The 20,696-nt window shown below is 33.6% G+C and overlaps 2 protein-coding genes and 2 long non-coding RNA genes across 4 annotated transcripts; 2 read left to right on the forward strand and 2 right to left on the reverse strand.

Moving 5' to 3' along the window:
• Positions 1 to 2,026: 2,026 nt before the first annotated feature.
• LOC136061084 (cysteine-rich receptor-like protein kinase 25) lies at positions 2,027 to 2,524 on the forward strand. Its single transcript, XM_065773079.1, has one exon. The coding sequence runs from the start codon at positions 2,027 to 2,029 to the stop codon at positions 2,522 to 2,524; it is 498 nt and encodes a 165-aa protein (XP_065629151.1).
• Positions 2,525 to 5,690: 3,166 nt separating this feature from the next.
• On the reverse strand, positions 5,691 to 8,033 carry LOC136067343 (uncharacterized). Its single transcript, XR_010628824.1, has 3 exons — positions 7,499 to 8,033; positions 7,318 to 7,404; positions 5,691 to 5,999 (listed from the first exon to the last, which is right to left on the reverse strand). It is a non-coding gene; the product is annotated as an uncharacterized LOC136067343 (long non-coding RNA).
• Positions 8,034 to 9,546: 1,513 nt separating this feature from the next.
• Positions 9,547 to 10,897, forward strand: LOC136067352 (uncharacterized). Its single transcript, XM_065773080.1, has 2 exons — positions 9,547 to 10,194; positions 10,886 to 10,897. Exons 1-2 carry the CDS (start codon positions 9,547 to 9,549, stop codon positions 10,895 to 10,897), a joined length of 660 nt encoding a protein of 219 aa, XP_065629152.1.
• A 1,153-nt stretch (positions 10,898 to 12,050) lies between these two features.
• On the reverse strand, positions 12,051 to 18,639 carry LOC136067344 (uncharacterized). The gene is made up of 3 exons (XR_010628825.1): positions 18,316 to 18,639; positions 13,677 to 13,763; positions 12,051 to 12,359 (listed from the first exon to the last, which is right to left on the reverse strand). It is a non-coding gene; the product is annotated as an uncharacterized LOC136067344 (long non-coding RNA).
• Positions 18,640 to 20,696: the final 2,057 nt, after the last annotated feature.

Consider the following 20,696-nt stretch of genomic DNA (forward strand, 5'->3'; position numbering starts at 1 on the left):
GATCAAATCTTGAGTTTCATATAAAGTTTTGTTCATCAAAGAGGGTTAGGCTTGATGTGATTAAGTGGAATTTGGGAAGCTAGGACTTTTCTCTTTTTTTCTTTTTGAAAAATAACATCAAATACAAATGGCACCAACAAATTGAAGAAAAAAAAAAGCCCAAAATCAGATACCAAGTTCCACTAATTGCTGGTTGATATATCCCAAAAAAAAAAAAGAAAAAAAAATCACACGCACACACACAATTACATAAATCAAGACTCTCTTGGCAATCAAATGAACTTCCGGCTAAAATTGCAAATGCTTAAAAATATACTCTATTGAAGAAAGAAAAAGGAAAAGCTCCCACTTCTACTATAATAGCCTAGCCAGCACCGTCCGAAGTGGGCAGCAAAGTTGACCCCACATTTGTTGAAGTAGGACACAATTTACTGTTTAATTGTCATCCTTTATTAATTTTGGTATTTAATTTATAATTTTCATTATTTTAGGTTTAGAGTTATTATTTCCTTATTTTTAGGTGTTTTTAATGTTTTTTAGGTCAAATTTGGTTCTTGTTATAGTTAGGTATTAATTAGGAGTTATTTTAAAATATATTTTCTTGTTTTGTCAAGTTTTCTGAGCCCTTAAATAGGCCCCTAAGTCTATAAACGTTTTTAAGTATTATTGATATTAAATTTAATTCAGACTTTTGGCTATTGTTTTTTTGGTAGATTCCAAAACCCTATCTCCTTGTGAATTCAAGGATCCTTGTGGATTCAAAGAACCCTCGTGGATTGAAGGTTATTTTCAGAAGCAAATGTGCTTTGTTTTTAGTTTTATAGAAGTAAACGTTTTCTACTTCTCGACGCTTTTGCATCCCGCATCATTTGCACACTCCAGTGATGAACGTGAAGGTGGAAGTTTGCAAATCAACGACTGCTAAATCTTATTGGCAATGAAGACTTTGGAATGTTTGGTTACATAGTAATAGATTTGTATGGGTGAATGATGAAATCTATTTGAGCTAACGAGTTAGATGAGTGTGACAAATTAACAAAGACTAAATTAACTGCTATCAAAGTATATGGATTAAATTGACTATAACTTTAAAATATAGTAACCAAAATGGTATTTTTGCCTTTATTTTTTTTGTTTTGTTTAATTGAACTAGACGTAGCAAGTAGCTCTAGCAACCAATCAACAAGAAAAATAACGTCACGCTCATAAATAAAATAAAATTAACACGATATCATATCACTAATGAATTAATAAAATAATAATCATTCTACTTGATAAAGCTACTTTACTAAACAAAACAAAGAGACTAATTAAAAATCAAATTGAACACTGAACAGTTGTATTGCTGTTATTTTTACAAACTATTGATGTGTCTAATTTCTTAATGGTTTTCATTTAAACTCACTATTGACATCACTTTTTTATTTTTTGTAAAAAAATTTAGATCTCTAGCATTACTCTTGCATTATATACATCAGTAGAGACGTGGTTCGATTAGGGCCTACACTCTAGATTGAACTAGTTGGTGAGTGGAGGCAAGATTTGCTGTCCCTTTGTTGGCTGGTCAAGTCTTCGACTGGATGGAGCACATAGCAGCGGCAGTATAAACCGTAAGTGCTTTTATTATTATTATTATTATTATTTTCGATTTTACTTGGGAGTAAACAGTGGTCTTTTTTTTTTTTTTTTTTTTTTTTAGTTTAGTTTAGCTGTTTAATATTTCTCACATAAATTAATACATTAGCATTTACCCTGTTGAGATATTTTTTCAATGTGACTCGATATTTTCTTAAATGAGAGAAAACCTGTTGCACACGGTTATTAAATTTTCCTCATATTGAAGACTAAGACAATTTGAGGTAGCTTGACTTGATTTATTGACCAGAATAAATTAGCCCACTTTATGTTTATATCAGACTATCATTTTCCAAACCTTGACTTTCTCTGTATCTTAGCAATTTCTATCCTATTAATTTTATGAATCTAGGAGTAGCAAAAAGCAATGAGGTTTGGTTTGATCATCATAATGGGTGTTCCTTCCATCAAGTTCTGCACGACCCTTTTGGTCCTCTCCTTGTTGATCAGCTTGCTTAGCCAATCGAGAACCGAAGCTGTTCCAACTTACAGCTACCATTCTTGCCTAAACACACCCACTTTTACCGTCAACACCCCCTACCAATCCAACCTCAATCAACTCCTCGCTTACCTCTCTTCCAACGCCACCCGCAACATTGAATTCTACAACGCTACCGCCTCCGCCATGGGCTCTGCCAATACGGTATACGGCCTCTTCATCTGCCGTGGCGACATATCCACCGATGTCTGCCGAGATTGCGTTGCCGGCGCAACAAAAGACATAGTAATACGCTGCCCAGTGCAGAAAGTTGCAGGGGTTTGGTACGAAGAGTGCATGGTACGCTACTCATACCGCTATATCTTTTCCAGCATGGCTACTGACCCAAGCGGCTTCCTACGGAGCCCATTGAATATGTCGGAGCCAGACCGGTTTAACCAGCTAGTGTGAGCAACAATGAACGACTTGGCAAGCCAGCTTTCAAACGTTAGGGCTGGAGCCAAGAAGTTTGGGACAAAAGAAGCGACTTTCACAGCGTTACAAACGTTGTACACCCTTGCCCAGTGCACGCCGGATATTACCGGTGCTGATTGCAATAGGTGTCTTCAAAATAGCTATAAATACTTTGCCGGGTTGTTGTGGTGGAAAGCAAATGGGCTCAGTTCTGTTTCTTAGCTGTATTGTTAAGTATGCGGTGTCTCCGTTTTACAAGAGAGCAAATACATTGGCTCCCACTCCCCCTCAAGAACAAGTTCCAGGATCAACAATATCACCTAAAGGTAATTTTTTTATTTTTATTTTTATTGTAATTTCTTTTAAATTTGGGTTAAGCTCCTTCTAAAAAACAGCTGAAAATCACGATTTTTTAAATAGTGGTCAATACCGTTTCCTATCTACCGGGACAACCAATATCTAAAAATCAGAGGAGGAAGGAGACGAAAGATAAAAAAAAGAAATGAAGATGAAAAGAATACAAATCTTCGGTATAATTTGTAGAGTTAATTGCCGAAAACAGCTTCGTTTTTTTCAAGACGCTCAAGAAAAATAAAAAAATAAAAATTGCCTTTTGTCCCTTCCAACTTACAACTTGCAAGTTTTAGTTTTGAAACTTTACTTTTTGTTTAAAGTTGTTTTCAATATTTTTGATAGATATTATCGCCATCGGGCTACTTTTAATATATATATATATATATTGAAACGATACATTGGTATTGATTGATATTTAAATATATCATTCTCTTAAACAAATCGAAACAATCTCAAGTACAAAATTGACTCCATTGCTTCTAAGTTAAAAAATCACAATTTTAATTACTTTTTAGAGTGTGAGTAAAAGTGTGTAAAACAAGTTGTGTGTAATAGCAAGTTTTTTTTCCCCATCCCTCCTTATTATATTTATTTGAGTGATGGTAAAAATATTGAATATTTTACTGCATAAATTTTACAAGCTAACTCATGACCAATCACCAAAATATGATTTAAACATTCATGTATTATATTGTTTAAAAAAAAAATTGATATCAATCAAATTCTATATTATTTTTAAGTTTTTGGTAATAAAATTTATGGTAACTTTAACTATTTTTCAATTGATTTTGGTTTTATTTTAAAAAAAAAAAATTATGGAAGACAATGGCTAGCTTTATTTATGAAATCTCTCTTTGTACAATGGTGGAGAAGAAATGAGGGTCACCCTTTTAATCATTAGTTCCTTCTCTCATTCTCCTTTGCAAAACCAACCAAATCTTGAGTAGCTCTATTAAAGTTCTTTTTTTTTTTTTTTTTTTCCTTTTTTTCTTTTTCATTTTTTGAGAATGCTCTATTACAGTTCTTGGAAGCAAAAACAAACCCTTTTTTTTTATATAAAAAACTTAAAATGTCTAATTGGCTAACACAAACTCCTCTAATTTCACTCCTATCCCAGTGACACACATGTTTCCTTTGAAGAAATTAAGAGGCTGGTTGGATCCATTTTTTTCATCACTCAATTTCCGTCACTCATCACTCATTACTTATCACTTATCACTTATTACTTATCACTCATCACTCATCACTCATCATTCATCACTCTAAAATACCAAGGCTGTTTGGCACCATCACTCACTTGTCATCACTCAATATTTTTCAAACTATTTGTTGCCCCATACCTGTCACTGGTGCAACTTTTTTTTTTTCCCCTAGTACCCAGAAACCTGAACCCAGTGAAAAAAAAAAAATTTTGAAACCCAGGAGAAGACCAAACCCAGTGAAAAATAAATAAATAAAAAAACAGGAGGAGAAGACCGAACCCAGGAGAAGTAAGGAAAAAAAAAAGTCAAAAGGTGGTCAAAAGGTGCGGCTGAGTTATGACTAGTGGGTCCCTCATGTGTGTTTAATTACAAAAATGCCATTGAGTTATGAGTTTTCAGTTTCCATAACTCATAACTATAACTCATAACTCAAAAATCAGAAAATTGAGTGATGAAAACAGAGTTATGGTGCAGTCAAATGGACTTCTAGCTATAGGTCCCACCATTTTTGAATTATGAATTATGGAAACAGAGAATTAAGTTATGAAAATAAGCCATCCAAACAGCCTCTAAGGAGAGCAAAGCTAGGTTTGAGCATTCTAAAACAGCTGAGGAGAAGCCTACATTTAGAGTTATTTAAACTAGCTTGTAATCTCATGCACATGCATAGATACACTTGAAGATATATAATAAAATGTATAATATAATTCCTATATACGTAATTTAAATATCATTGATAGTCATTTTTATATTTTGTTAACTCTTTAAAAAAATTTGTAATGATATTATTAGGTATAAAATGTAAATTGTCCTTTTTTTTTTTTAATTATTGTGAAACACTTTTTTTTTTTTACGATTCATTTATACTAGACTCTTTGGTTTTTGTACTTAATGACTCATTTGGATGAATATTTATGATGTGGTCCCACATTTAATTCTAAAATTAATAAATAAAACTCTTTAAGAATAAATAATTTAGGACACATGGCACAAAATTGAAACTCTAATTTGAAATTTTAATTTGAATTTCTCTCAATTTCACTTATTATTATATACTAGCTTATAACTCGCACAATGTGCGGAACACTTTTATTTATTACAAAAGACAAATTGTAGGTGAAAATTTAAACATTTTATAGTTAGATAATAACAACAAAAAAAAAAAAAAAAAAAAAAACCCTTGCAAGAAAGAAAACTATGAAATCTAATCTTGAAATTTCTTGGTCATTCAACAAAATTTGAAATAGACCAAAAAAATAAAAAAAAATAGTCTTTCTTCGTCACACATGCACTCAAGAACATCAAAGAAAGTTATTTTTTTTTTCTTTCTTTTGACTCTAAGAGTTAATTATTTCAAGCATGTTCCAAATTTCCAAAAAAATTTCCAAAATAAATTCAGGGTGGTCCAAGAGAGATAATAGGTGTATTTGTTTTTGCTAGAAGCAAGTATCGGTGTCCTCAACTAACAATAATTAATAATTAAAATATCATGAAATTCAAATCCTGTAGTAGTAATCTATGAATTACATCAAACTACAGTAGTAAGTAGTCTCATAGAAAAAAAAAATTTAAATTAAAAACAAAAGAATATTGCAAGGAATGCACCAACTAGCAAAATTTTAGACTATGTAAAGATGAAGTCTCTACTTTCATATATACAAAGTCATTCTATCACTTTAACACCAAAAAAAATACCATAACTCCATCTACTGTTAGACAATTTTTTTGCAGAAAATAAAAACAAATAAATTGAATATTTACTTCATAATTCAATAAAAATATCCTCAATGTACAACATAATAATTCCATACATTCTAAAAGAAAATATCAGAGAGAAATTTTGGATTCCATCTTACTTTTGTTGTTGAGTTTGAGCTATTTGTCTTAAAGCTTTCCTCTTTGTATCCTTGCACTTCCTACAACATGCATATTAATCCAATTGAAATCCCTTTCCTGGTATTGAGTAATGCATACTGCAGGGTGCTTTACTCTTTACCATCTACCTAATTCTTTACAATTGTTTTCAATTGATTTGGACATCAATCATTGAACTATTATGAAAGATATTTATAGTTACATATCTTTAAGTTAATCAAACCCAAAAACAACTCTGCTGTAAGCATCGTACTGATATCAAATGTTAAAACACAAATGTAACACACACACATATATCTAACTCCATCTAGAGCTTTGGTGTGATTCCTAATTGACCAAGCCATTTGTTAAATCTAATGCATTTCTAATATAATTATGCATGCCAATTTTAATTCAAATACCAATATGTTGCTATCCTATCTTTGTAGCTCTTTGAATCATCCTTTTATTCTCTATCCAAATAATAAATCATTTGTCCCCGGCTAGGATTAATAGAGGTATTCAACTTAGATAACTAAAAATCACTATAATGTAGCCATTAAAGTTGGGTATAAAAGTAAAAAATCCATAACAATTGCACTGTCTAAAACCACGAAAATTTCATAGAATTTAAGCAATAATAGATCTAGATGATCCTTAAATCAACTTAAATGTATATTAAATATGGATTAGCTTTTAAGCAATAATAATCATTATGGCATTTTTTAGTTAATTCATGATTATCATTACCTAATCTACCTAACCAATTGCACTGTATAAATATGCATTAGAAACTTCCCAATTATGAATGAAATTTTCCAAAAAAATCCATCCATGATGACCACGAACTATTTCAATGAATTTATTCTTCAAAACTTAGATAAGCCTTACTTTTCTTGACTAATGGGTTTAATCTGCAAAAAGTTTATGGAGCTGAGAGGATTTTCTTAGACCTAAAAAAAAAAATTGAAAGAATGCAGGGAGAAATGTTCTAATGTTTCTGACAATGATGTTCTTTCTCTTAATGAGATACTCGATGCGACTCTAAGTTAGTGAGCAGAATTAAATTGCAATTGTGCTTTAGTTGGTTACTCAAGTCATGGATGAATACCTTTTGTAATTTAAGTTGAGAATTATGTAATCGGATTGTGAAATTGCAAATCTTGTTGATTAACTATCACAAAACTTCAATACATTGACTTGCTAAACAAAATTACAAAACAAACATGCAGCTGTAATTTTTTTATTTGGTGTTCAAGTAATAACCTTGAAATTTTTTTTTTTTCATATAGTACAACAAAAAAGGGATCAAATGAGGTAAATAACATAATGAAATAGATAAATAGTACCTAAAAGAAGCACTAACAGAGAACACAATACTTTATAATTGTGCACTATATATTCTCTTCAGTGGTTTCATCTCCTCCCCACTGGAAACTCCAGGATCAATATAACACAACTAAAAGTCTGAAACAAAAACAGAATATCATGCCCACAGTCAAATTGTAGTACTTTCAAAATGTAGCAAGACCAAATACCATACTTTACTAAAAACGTATACCAATATTGTGGCTTCTTCAATGTGTGAACCCCTTTATTTATAACCTTTTTCCACCCATAATTCTCTTCCAAAATAGACCTTAAAAGTATAAGAGGATTAAGAAAACTAACCAAAGAAACTTGGTACATTACACTATAAATTAGGCAAAACAAATACTTCCATCATTCACAAATTGAAAAGAAATCATCTCAATTAAGTTAAGTACTGTATAAAGCCTTGAATTATTGAATTTTCTCATGTGACTGCATGATAGATTCTCTACTAATCATCTCAACTTGCTGAAATTTCATGGTACTTAAATATCATAACTGGTTGCAATTCTCTACTCATCACCACAATTCACAGATTAGCAAAGTAAACTAACAAATGTAATTTAAACAAAACAATTTAAAACCTTCAAAACTGGCTACAATTCCTTTCACTATTGTTTCAATTTTTTTTCTTAGTACTAAAAAGATTCTCAATAAATTTTCAAGAATGGCATACAACATGAAAAACCCAAAAAACCAAATATTGTACACACCAAAACCAACACCTAGGAATCTCTGAGAATTTTTTTTTTTTTTTTTTTTTATATATGTAAATCTCTAAGAAAATTATTCTCTACCATAACGTACAAAGTAATCAATTTTGCACAAAGAACATTATACTTTCAGATTTAACAATTTAAAAAGTGCAAAGCCCAGAAAAATAACAAAATCATGACTTAAAATTATCTTTTAAAAAAATATCGTCCAAAATCTACAATGTATAAACAAAATAACAAAATATTTTCAGATTTCAAAACCCAACAATTTCAATCCCCCTTACAAATAAGGGGAACATGTAAGAGAGAAAACGAAACTTGAAAATTAAAGTGAAATGATTAAGTTTAAAGGATTAGAAAGATTTCATTTTGCGGAGGTTTTCCATGATTTCAACAAATAGAGAGGAAAAATTAGGAGAATATTAGGAAAAGAAATTGGTACATTTGCTTTGATGAAATTAGAGACCCCAGATTGAAGAAAGATTCTGATGGTGCAAGGAAAACACCAAGTCAATTACTTGTCCATATGGCCGTCCATAGCAATGTACAAAGCGGAGAACGAATGGTTGGTACACTCATCCTTCCTTAACCGTCCTCTTTCATTCTTCATTCACTCGTCCAATGAAGGACGAGTAAGCAGTGAACCTTGTCCTTCCTTAATGATGGACGAGTGAGTATGGACGAGTGAGGTTCACCAAGAGTTACACTTCAACACACTTCCAACCAAGAATCATGTTGAAAAGTCATATTGTTTGAATCTCAACACAGGTCCCGATGAGGTGACTCCTATAACAGTTATGGAGGTTACCCTCTGAATCCTCCAAACTCTACAACGATAGGAGAAATAACTGATTTCTAACACTATATAAAGACCCTTCGGCGCAAAGGTAAGGGGACTTTTTTCTCTCTTTTGGAATTCTAGATAAAAAAATTAGTGAAGCCTTTGAAGGCTCTTTTTTCTACTTCAATCCACTAACTTTACCATCGGAGGATTAAAGGCCGGCTTCCACCGGTCTTCTCTGATTTTCTTTGGTTTTCCAGGACTCATTCTTCAAGATTAACAGCATCCGAAGACTTTTCAGCCCACTGATCCTTAAGAACTTATCAGTTGGCACCGTCTGTGGGAAAGAAACGTAAGAAATTTGTTGCCTTTTGAACTTAGTTTATTAAGTTCTGTAGTTTCTTTCTCCAATAAAGGATTGAAATGGTTCAAACAAGATCTAGGGCTACGAGTCCAGGCCCTTAGCAAAGCAGGGACGCATTTAGTAACCCTCACCGCGACCGTCAGTCAGCACCCACTATGCAACCACCCTCATTCCAACATATGCAATCCATGGCCGCTGCTATGGCAGAGTTAACCCGTCAAAACCAAGAGTTGGTTAGACAACTTGAGTTAAGGAAGTAGCCTCGTGAATGGAATGCCGAAGAATGGGCCTAAAGTCAAGAAGAGGAAAGGAATGTTGAAACTGAAAATCAGTCAAGAGGTACCGTTTCACGGAGGGTACCTCATTTAGAAAGGGAAATGGATCAAATGAGAAGGGTCATGGATGAGATGAGGGAAAACATGAGGAAAACAAACCATGTGGAAGACTTAGTTCACAGAATTGATTCCCCCTTTGTGGCGTCCATCAATGCTCATCCTTTGCCACCTAAGTTCAAGATGCCTTCTTTAGATTCGTATGATGGGACGCGAGATCCTTTTGACCATATTGCCACCTTCAAAACTACTATGCATCTTCAAGGAGTTCCAGACGAAATAATGTGCAGAGCTTTTCCTACTACCCTCAAAGGACCTGCACGAGTGTGGTTCAGCAAAATACCTCCTAATACAGTGACGTCCTTCGAAGAGTTAAGCAAGTTCTTCGTTAACAATTTCATTGAAGGGCAGAGGCACAAACGTTCTTCGTCTAGCTTGCTAACCATAGAGCAAGGGGAGAATAAAAGTTTGCGGTCCTTCATCACGCATTTCAACAGGGATGCCTTGGAGGTGGATGAGGTGGATGATAAACTCCTCCTGGTAGCATTTTATAATGGAGTTCATTCTGACTTATTTATCCATAAGCTATATGAACAGGCACCTCAAACTATGGCTGAGCTAGTTCATTCAGCCCAGAACTTCATGAATGCAGAGGATGCTATCATAGACAAGAAGAAAAAGAGAGTTGAGAAGGTTAAANTTTTTTTTTTTTTTTTTTTTTTCCTTTTTTTCTTTTTCATTTTTTGAGAATGCTCTATTACAGTTCTTGGAAGCAAAAACAAACCCTTTTTTTTTATATAAAAAACTTAAAATGTCTAATTGGCTAACACAAACTCCTCTAATTTCACTCCTATCCCAGTGACACACATGTTTCCTTTGAAGAAATTAAGAGGCTGGTTGGATCCATTTTTTTCATCACTCAATTTCCGTCACTCATCACTCATTACTTATCACTTATCACTTATTACTTATCACTCATCACTCATCACTCATCATTCATCACTCTAAAATACCAAGGCTGTTTGGCACCATCACTCACTTGTCATCACTCAATATTTTTCAAACTATTTGTTGCCCCATACCTGTCACTGGTGCAACTTTTTTTTTTTCCCCTAGTACCCAGAAACCTGAACCCAGTGAAAAAAAAAAAAAATTGAAACCCAGGAGAAGACCAAACCCAGTGAAAAATAAATAAATAAAAAAACAGGAGGAGAAGACCGAACCCAGGAGAAGTAAGGAAAAAAAAAAGTCAAAAGGTGGTCAAAAGGTGCGGCTGAGTTATGACTAGTGGGTCCCTCATGTGTGTTTAATTACAAAAATGCCATTGAGTTATGAGTTTTCAGTTTCCATAACTCATAACTATAACTCATAACTCAAAAATCAGAAAATTGAGTGATGAAAACAGAGTTATGGTGCAGTCAAATGGACTTCTAGCTATAGGTCCCACCATTTTTGAATTATGAATTATGGAAACAGAGAATTAAGTTATGAAAATAAGCCATCCAAACAGCCTCTAAGGAGAGCAAAGCTAGGTTTGAGCATTCTAAAACAGCTGAGGAGAAGCCTACATTTAGAGTTATTTAAACTAGCTTGTAATCTCATGCACATGCATAGATACACTTGAAGATATATAATAAAATGTATAATATAATTCCTATATACGTAATTTAAATATCATTGATAGTCATTTTTATATTTTGTTAACTCTTTAAAAAAATTTGTAATGATATTATTAGGTATAAAATGTAAATTGTCCTTTTTTTTTTTAATTATTGTGAAACACTTTTTTTTTTTTACGATTCATTTATACTAGACTCTTTGGTTTTTGTACTTAATGACTCATTTGGATGAATATTTATGATGTGGTCCCACATTTAATTCTAAAATTAATAAATAAAACTCTTTAAGAATAAATAATTTAGGACACATGGCACAAAATTGAAACTCTAATTTGAAATTTTAATTTGAATTTCTCTCAATTTCACTTATTATTATATACTAGCTTATAACTCGCACAATGTGCGGAACACTTTTATTTATTACAAAAGACAAATTGTAGGTGAAAATTTAAACATTTTATAGTTAGATAATAAAAAAAAAAAAAAAAAAAAAAAAAAAAACCCTTGCAAGAAAGAAAACTATGAAATCTAATCTTGAAATTTCTTGGTCATTCAACAAAATTTGAAATAGACCAAAAAAATAAAAAAAAATAGTCTTTCTTCGTCACACATGCACTCAAGAACATCAAAGAAAGTTATTTTTTTTTCTTTCTTTTGACTCTAAGAGTTAATTATTTCAAGCATGTTCCAAATTTCCAAAAAAATTTCCAAAATAAATTCAGGGTGGTCCAAGAGAGATAATAGGTGTATTTGTTTTTGCTAGAAGCAAGTATCGGTGTCCTCAACTAACAATAATTAATAATTAAAATATCATGAAATTCAAATCCTGTAGTAGTAATCTATGAATTACATCAAACTACAGTAGTAAGTAGTCTCATAGAAAAAAAAAATTTAAATTAAAAACAAAAGAATATTGCAAGGAATGCACCAACTAGCAAAATTTTAGACTATGTAAAGATGAAGTCTCTACTTTCATATATACAAAGTCATTCTATCACTTTAACACCAAAAAAAATACCATAACTCCATCTACTGTTAGACAATTTTTTTGCAGAAAATAAAAACAAATAAATTGAATATTTACTTCATAATTCAATAAAAATATCCTCAATGTACAACATAATAATTCCATACATTCTAAAAGAAAATATCAGAGAGAAATTTTGGATTCCATCTTACTTTTGTTGTTGAGTTTGAGCTATTTGTCTTAAAGCTTTCCTCTTTGTATCCTTGCACTTCCTACAACATGCATATTAATCCAATTGAAATCCCTTTCCTGGTATTGAGTAATGCATACTGCAGGGTGCTTTACTCTTTACCATCTACCTAATTCTTTACAATTGTTTTCAATTGATTTGGACATCAATCATTGAACTATTATGAAAGATATTTATAGTTACATATCTTTAAGTTAATCAAACCCAAAAACAACTCTGCTGTAAGCATCGTACTGATATCAAATGTTAAAACACAAATGTAACACACACACATATATCTAACTCCATCTAGAGCTTTGGTGTGATTCCTAATTGACCAAGCCATTTGTTAAATCTAATGCATTTCTAATATAATTATGCATGCCAATTTTAATTCAAATACCAATATGTTGCTATCCTATCTTTGTAGCTCTTTGAATCATCCTTTTATTCTCTATCCAAATAATAAATCATTTGTCCCCGGCTAGGATTAATAGAGGTATTCAACTTAGATAACTAAAAATCACTATAATGTAGCCATTAAAGTTGGGTATAAAAGTAAAAAATCCATAACAATTGCACTGTCTAAAACCACGAAAATTTCATAGAATTTAAGCAATAATAGATCTAGATGATCCTTAAATCAACTTAAATGTATATTAAATATGGATTAGCTTTTAAGCAATAATAATCATTATGGCATTTTTTAGTTAATTCATGATTATCATTACCTAATCTACCTAACCAATTGCACTGTATAAATATGCATTAGAAACTTCCCAATTATGAATGAAATTTTCCAAAAAAATCCATCCATGATGACCACGAACTATTTCAATGAATTTATTCTTCAAAACTTAGATAAGCCTTACTTTTCTTGACTAATGGGTTTAATCTGCAAAAAGTTTATGGAGCTGAGAGGATTTTCTTAGACCTAAAAAAAAAAATTGAAAGAATGCAGGGAGAAATGTTCTAATGTTTCTGACAATGATGTTCTTTCTCTTAATGAGATACTCGATGCGACTCTAAGTTAGTGAGCAGAATTAAATTGCAATTGTGCTTTAGTTGGTTACTCAAGTCATGGATGAATACCTTTTGTAATTTAAGTTGAGAATTATGTAATCGGATTGTGAAATTGCAAATCTTGTTGATTAACTATCACAAAACTTCAATACATTGACTTGCTAAACAAAATTACAAAACAAACATGCAGCTGTAATTTTTTTATTTGGTGTTCAAGTAATAACCTTGAAATTTTTTTTTTTCATATAGTACAACAAAAAAGGGATCAAATGAGGTAAATAACATAATGAAATAGATAAATAGTACCTAAAAGAAGCACTAACAGAGAACACAATACTTTATAATTGTGCACTATATATTCTCTTCAGTGGTTTCATCTCCTCCCCACTGGAAACTCCAGGATCAATATAACACAACTAAAAGTCTGAAACAAAAACAGAATATCATGCCCACAGTCAAATTGTAGTACTTTCAAAATGTAGCAAGACCAAATACCATACTTTACTAAAAACGTATACCAATATTGTGGCTTCTTCAATGTGTGAACCCTTTATTTATAACCTTTTTCCACCCATAATTCTCTTCCAAAATAGACCTTAAAAGTATAAGAGGATTAAGAAAACTAACCAAAGAAACTTGGTACATTACACTATAAATTAGGCAAAACAAATACTTCCATCATTCACAAATTGAAAAGAAATCATCTCAATTAAGTTAAGTACTGTATAAAGCCTTGAATTATTGAATTTTCTCATGTGACTGCATGATAGATTCTCTACTAATCATCTCAACTTGCTGAAATTTCATGGTACTTAAATATCATAACTGGTTGCAATTCTCTACTCATCACCACAATTCACAGATTAGCAAAGTAAACTAACAAATGTAATTTAAACAAAACAATTTAAAACCTTCAAAACTGGCTACAATTCCTTTCACTATTGTTTCAATTTTTTTTCTTAGTACTAAAAAGATTCTCAATAAATTTTCAAGAATGGCATACAACATGAAAAACCCAAAAAACCAAATATTGTACACACCAAAACCAACACCTAGGAATCTCTGAGAATTTTTTTTTTTTTTTTTTTATATATGTAAATCTCTAAGAAAATTATTCTCTACCATAACGTACAAAGTAATCAATTTTGCACAAAGAACATTATACTTTCAGATTTAACAATTTAAAAAGTGCAAAGCCCAGAAAAATAACAAAATCATGACTTAAAATTATCTTTTAAAAAAATATCGTCCAAAATCTACAATGTATAAACAAAATAACAAAATATTTTCAGATTTCAAAACCCAACAATTTCAATCCCCCTTACAAATAAGGGGAACATGTAAGAGAGAAAACGAAACTTGAAAATTAAAGTGAAATGATTAAGTTTAAAGGATTAGAAAGATTTCATTTTGCGGAGGTTTTCCATGATTTCAACAAATAGAGAGGAAAAATTAGGAGAATATTAGGAAAAGAAATTGGTACATTTGCTTTGATGAATTAGAGAGCATCTTTCTCAGCAGCATTAGCCCTCAACTCCTCAACCAGAGCTTTAAGGTCCTTCGCCTTGTTCGTCGTTTTAGCAGCCACCTCAGCCTATTGCCTGGCTTCTTCCTTCAACTCATGTATCCTCGTCTCAAGCAAGATTCTCGTCTTGTCCAACCCAGTGGCCTGTCTAGACGCTACTATAAACTTAGACATGCCCTGAAAAAGTTAAAAAAAAAAAAAAAAAAAAAAAAAAAAAAGAGAAAAGAAGAAAAATGTACATTTGGTCAAGACGAAGAAAGAAATATTACCTTGAAAAGGTCATGAACACCAGAGTGTTCGAAGTCCTTAAGGGACATGTCGTAGCAGACGTTTATATCCTCGTCCATCACAGTATTCTTAAAACGCTCCCAGGCCAAGTCCTCATTTTCAATGATGTTTGAAAGGGCCCTTTGGGATGGTTGAGACGAGGTGGGCGCGGTTTTGGACGGTGGAGTCTTGGACAGAGTGGACTCCACAGGAGTGGACGAGTCGATATCATAGACTTTGGTTGGTTACTGGGACAACGGAGTGGGCTTGACTACCTGAGACGAGCCGTGCTTAACATTTTTGTCACGCCTGCTGGGGAGGTTCTCCAAATCCAAGTGTTTGGATATGGTTTTCCTTTTCTCTCCAGCAACAGGACGAGCTTGAAGCTCAGGACGGCTCCCCTCAACACCTACCTCCTTTCCTTTATTACCTCTCATGGTTGCCATTCCTATAAAGAGACGAAAAGAATTCACTTAGAAAAATGAAAATAAAAGATGCAAGGAATGCGAAAATCTAATACTTACTTTTTCTCACTGTAATCTCGTGTGTAAGTGCAATGTCAGACGGGTTAGGACCTAACCCCCACTTAGCTAGTCGTCTGAGGTTGACCAAGGAATGGAAATCCCTGTCTACGTGTAGACGAGCCCTGTGGACGCGGTCACGGTGCAACTTGCTCAAAATGGGTCGTCCAACAGCTGTAATGAAATAAATCAAGGTTAAATGAGATAATAATAAGTAAAAGGTAAGAGAGAAGAAGGGGAAAGCTAAGGGACTTACCCTCAGGACGAAGGTTCCCTAGGTCCCCAGTAAAACGACCAAAGGAATCCCAGCCAACATCTACGGGATTTCCAGCCCAGAATCCAGAGACGAAGAAAAACTCCATCTTCCATTTTCTGTTAGACGAGGCCAAGGATTTCACCAGTCTACAATCTTTACTCCTGGCTGTGAATTGATAAAAGCCAGGAGATTGATGAATCTCTGAAGGTTTATAGCAGTAGAAGAACTCGTCCACAGTAATAGGACGGTCCCCTCCAAACACTTCCCTCCACAAAATTTGCATAGAGATAATTAATCTCCATGCATTTTGGTTGAATTGACACACCCCTAAACCTAACCTAACTAACAGCTCTCTGGTAAAATAATTTAAAGGAAATCTAAGACCTCCAAGAAGGTAGGCCTCGTATACACCTATCCCAAAATGAGGGTTGCAACACCACTCTCCACGGACGGGTAATCTAGGATTAAACTCATCTAGGATTTGGTACCACTCCCTAAGATTATTTAATCTTTCCTCATCTGTCTTTGAAGGAATATCTACAGCACAGCTATATACAGTTACCTCCGTCTCGTCCAAAGGACTGGACGGAGGGATGGAAGACAAGGTACCTACTTGGGACCCTATAGTTTTCCTAAGTTTTTTTTTGTACTTCTTCTAAAGGAAGCCCAGGGACCCCTGAGACATACTTCTCATCAGTGGTGTTTCCCCTACTACTACTACTACTAGTATCACTAGAGTTATCACTACTCTCGTCATAGTACTCGTCTATAGCTTTTTCTGTACTATCGCTAGACGAGGAAATGGTGATTCCTGACATTTTCTAAAAAGAAAATTTTGAAAACCTAAAAGACGAGGAGAGAAGGAATACCTGGCTCTAGGACGCACTGAAACTATGGACGCGAAAAACTCTTAGACGAGGCTCTAGACGATGAATGTCAAAGAAGAAAAATCTCAGAAGTGAGAGGGTAATGGGGGCATTCCACCATTTATAGATGGCTGACCTAAGCATATGAAACGACACGACCAATCAGATGTTGACACGTGGTCTTCATCTCAAAAAAATGAATCGACGAAATGAACCATCAATTAGATTGTGACACGTGGCATCTCTGATCGTTAAGAAAAGCTCGTCCATCCAGAGGAATAAATTACTATATTTTCTTGGACGACACATGGACAAGGGGGCAACTGATGGTGCAAGGAAAACACCAAGTCAATTACTCGTCCATATGGCTGTCCATAGCAATGTACAAAGCAGAGAACGAATGGTTGGTACACTCGTCCTTCCTTAACCGTCCTCTTTCATCCTCAATTCACTCGTCCAATGAAGGACGAGTAAGCAGTGAACCTTGTCCTTCCTTAATGATGGACGAGTGAGTATGGACGAGTGAGGTTCACCAAGAGTTACACTTCAACACACTTCCAACCAAGAGTCATGTTGAAAAGTCATATTGTTTGAATCTCAACACAGGTCCCGATGAGGTGACTCCTATGACAGTTATGGAGGTTACCCTCTAAATCCTCCAAACTCTACGACGATAGGAGAAATAACTGATTTCTAACACTATATAAAGACCCTTCGGCGCAGAGGTAAGGGGACTTTTTTCTCTCTTTTGGAATTCTAGATAAAATAATTAGTAAAGCCTTTGAAGGCTCTTTTTTCTACTTCAATCCACTAACTTTACCTTCGGAGGATTAAAGGCCGGCTTCCACCGGTCTTCTCTGATTCTCTTTGGTTTTCCAAGACTCATTCTTCAAGATCAACAGCATCCGAAGACTTTTCAGCCCACTGATCCTTAAGAACTTATCAGATTCCACTCTATCTTTACAGAGAAAGAAATTGAATGTTTTAAACCCAAAAGAGTCGAATTTAAACAAACCCATTACTGAAAATAGCTAAAACAATACTCACATATCAGAATTTCAAATTCCTTAACACTAATTTCTAGAACGAAACCCAACTATAATTGTAAAATTTTGAAACATATAGCAGATCTAATTTGTGGGGGGAAAAGTCGGAAAAAGAATAGAAACCTAGTCGGAGGCGTTGTTAATAGGCAGAGCAGACTCATCTTCCTTCTTCTGAATTTTTGGTAGAATCAAGATGGTGAAGTCTAATTGCAAACTATGGATATACATCAATCGAAGTTTTTGTTATCCTTAATCATAAAGTAAAGTGAAAGATATTGAAAGGAATTTGAACGTAGGTTTTTTTTTTTCTTTTTTTTTTAAGTGGTGTGATTGCAAAGGGAAGAAATTAGCACAACTTATTTGGGTAAAGCAAAAGGTGTGGTCTTTTGATTCAGTTTCGAAGGTTTTTCTTTTATCTTTTCTAGCTTCTAGTTTTACTTTCCATCGTTTTCTGGGCAACCAAACAAATATAGAAAATAGTAGAGAGAGAGAGACCTGTTGGGAGGTGACGTCGGTAGTGCGAGGCTTAAGGAGGAGATGGAGGTGGGGAGGGTAGGATTGGAGAACCACGCATTCGTCTCTGTACACTACTTGCCTCGATTCTACTCCTGCCGCAACTTCCTCTTCTTTGACGATGCTACTTTCCATTTTTTTCTAAGGGAGAGGGAGAGAGTTTTTTTTCCTTTTTGTTTTGGGAGAGAGAGAAAAATAAGGATGCTTTCTCTTCTTTTTATTCTAATGTAGTGTTTTAGGTTTTAATTTTTACTTTTTAGACGTGTTTTAGTGAAACACTGTAACTTTTGGAATTTTAACTGTAAACGTGGCAAATTTTCAAGGGGTTTTAACTGGTTATTTTTTTGTTTTATATACTGACAAGCCATCAAACAGGGTTAAGATTGTTAAAGAATATAACTTATCGCTTTTTAATTGTGAAGGTGGCAGATTTTTAGATGTGTCTTTTTTCCTATGTAGCAACACCTCCTTAATTGTAGGAAAAGGCTTCTATGGTGTTTCCCTTAAAAAAAAAAAAAAAAGAATTGAAATCTATAATTGCAGCAAACCCTAATTAGAAACCCCAAAATCCCTAAATTAATAACAACTAAATAAGTATCTATCAGGTTTTGTTTTCAGTGGTGGGGAAACTGATGGTTCCAGAAAATTCTATTTTAAGCTATCGAGTTATAGTTCCAACGAACTCTATTCTCTTTCCCATTTCCTTTTGATTGCAATTTACTGATTTAAGCGGTTTATTTTCTTTTATACCAAAGGCTATCAAAAGGTGTTTTAACCCTATGAAATAGATCAAAAGGTGTTTTCCAAATCAAAACCTTAGGAAAAAAAAAATCAAAAAATTGAGAAAACAAACATTTTCATGGAGAACCCAAAAGCCCGAAACAAAAAGGAGTCAAAACCAAAATCAAATCTAAACCTATCCAACAAAAAAACTCAATAAAAAGTAATATTTCATACCCAAATCTAGAAAAATTGAGAAAAACGTACAGGAACCGGTTCCAACAATCTGATGGTGGCAGATATATAGCCTAACGGTGTTGATGCCCATAGATTTTTCTACCTGCTTGTAGTGGTGCTCTAAGTCTGGCGAGAGAACGAAGAACTCTCTTGCATGCTGTGTTTTTTTTTTTTTTTTTGGAGGATTGCAAGCCTTTTAATTGTATTTTGACTGGTTATTTTTCTTTTTATACTAAGAGAATGAAAGGCTATCATACGGTGTGTTAATGTTGGGAAACAATATAATTTATCGCTTTTTAACTTAAATGTGACTGAAAGTTAGATGGGCATTTTTCCTATATGGTAGCACCTCCTTAATTGCAGGAAAAGGTTTCTGCTGTTATATATAGTATATGATATGATAGGGATTTCAAGTATTTTATGCTTGATATTCATTTCTTCTATTCAACAAGATATATGGTACTACATGATTTAAATTTTAAAGAGTCATATGGGATGGACTTTTAAATTTACTATGTTTAATACTGTATAAAATAAAGCCATTTTATTCCAAATTAAGAGTATTATTATTCCTTTTTTTTAGAGGTTATAATTTGCAAGCAATATCTATTATGTAGCACTATTGTTCTTTTTCAATTATCAAAAATGGACTAGGCTTGGGAGTCGAAACAGTAAACTTAAACTAAATTTAAAAAAAAAAAAAAAAAAAAAAAAAAAAAAAAAAAAAAAACCAAATCTAGTATTAATTGAGGCGATGTTAGCTTGATTTGGTGATTTCATTTTTTTTTTTTTTTTTTTTTTTTTTTTTTTTGGGATTTAATGGATTTCAATGTATCAATGTAAGCTTCTATTTAGAGCATCCACATTTGGGCTTCTATATGCCAAATGTTAGGAGCATTTAGCATTTGAGCCCCAAAACCCATCAGCAACCGGGAGTCCATATCTCATATGCAAAAAAAATTGAGATTTTGCTACAGTACCATCTCAAATGTAAGATGGTACTGTAGCTGGGTTGTAAAAAAAAGAATAATTTTTTAATACTTTTTTATACCGGCAATTTCTCTCACCTCCCATTTTTCCTCTTTCTTTTCTCTCTCTGCCTCTCTCTGTTTCTCATCGCCTCTCTCTTCTTTTCTCTCTCAGCTCTCAAGCTTCTCTCTCAGAGCTCACGCCGAATCACCAAGCCAGATCGGAGCTCATGCCGGATCGAATTTCTAGATCGGCGTGGTGGCGAGGCTGGTGGCGTGCTGCGATGGGCGCGGTGGCTGGACGTAAACGCGGTGGAGATCGGCTTGGAGACCGATGTGTAGATCGGCATAGAGACCGGTGTTTGGTGAGTTTGTGGTGATGACATGGTGGCCGGTTTCTGGGTCTGGTGGTCGGCGTTTGGTTGGTTGGGTTGCTTT

Source organism: Quercus suber, unplaced genomic scaffold (genome assembly GCF_002906115.3).
Source record: "Quercus suber isolate HL8 unplaced genomic scaffold, Cork oak 2.0 scaffold_68, whole genome shotgun sequence".
In the NCBI taxonomy this organism is placed as follows: Eukaryota; Viridiplantae; Streptophyta; class Magnoliopsida; order Fagales; family Fagaceae; genus Quercus; species Quercus suber.

Bases quoted from the DNA above. Each gene is read 5' to 3' on its own strand.
- LOC136067352 (XM_065773080.1), top strand. From the start codon at position 9,547: ATGGATCAAATGAGAAGGGTCATGGATGAGATGAGGGAAAACATGAGG.
- LOC136061084 (XM_065773079.1), top strand. From the start codon at position 2,027: ATGGGTGTTCCTTCCATCAAGTTCTGCACGACCCTTTTGGTCCTCTCC.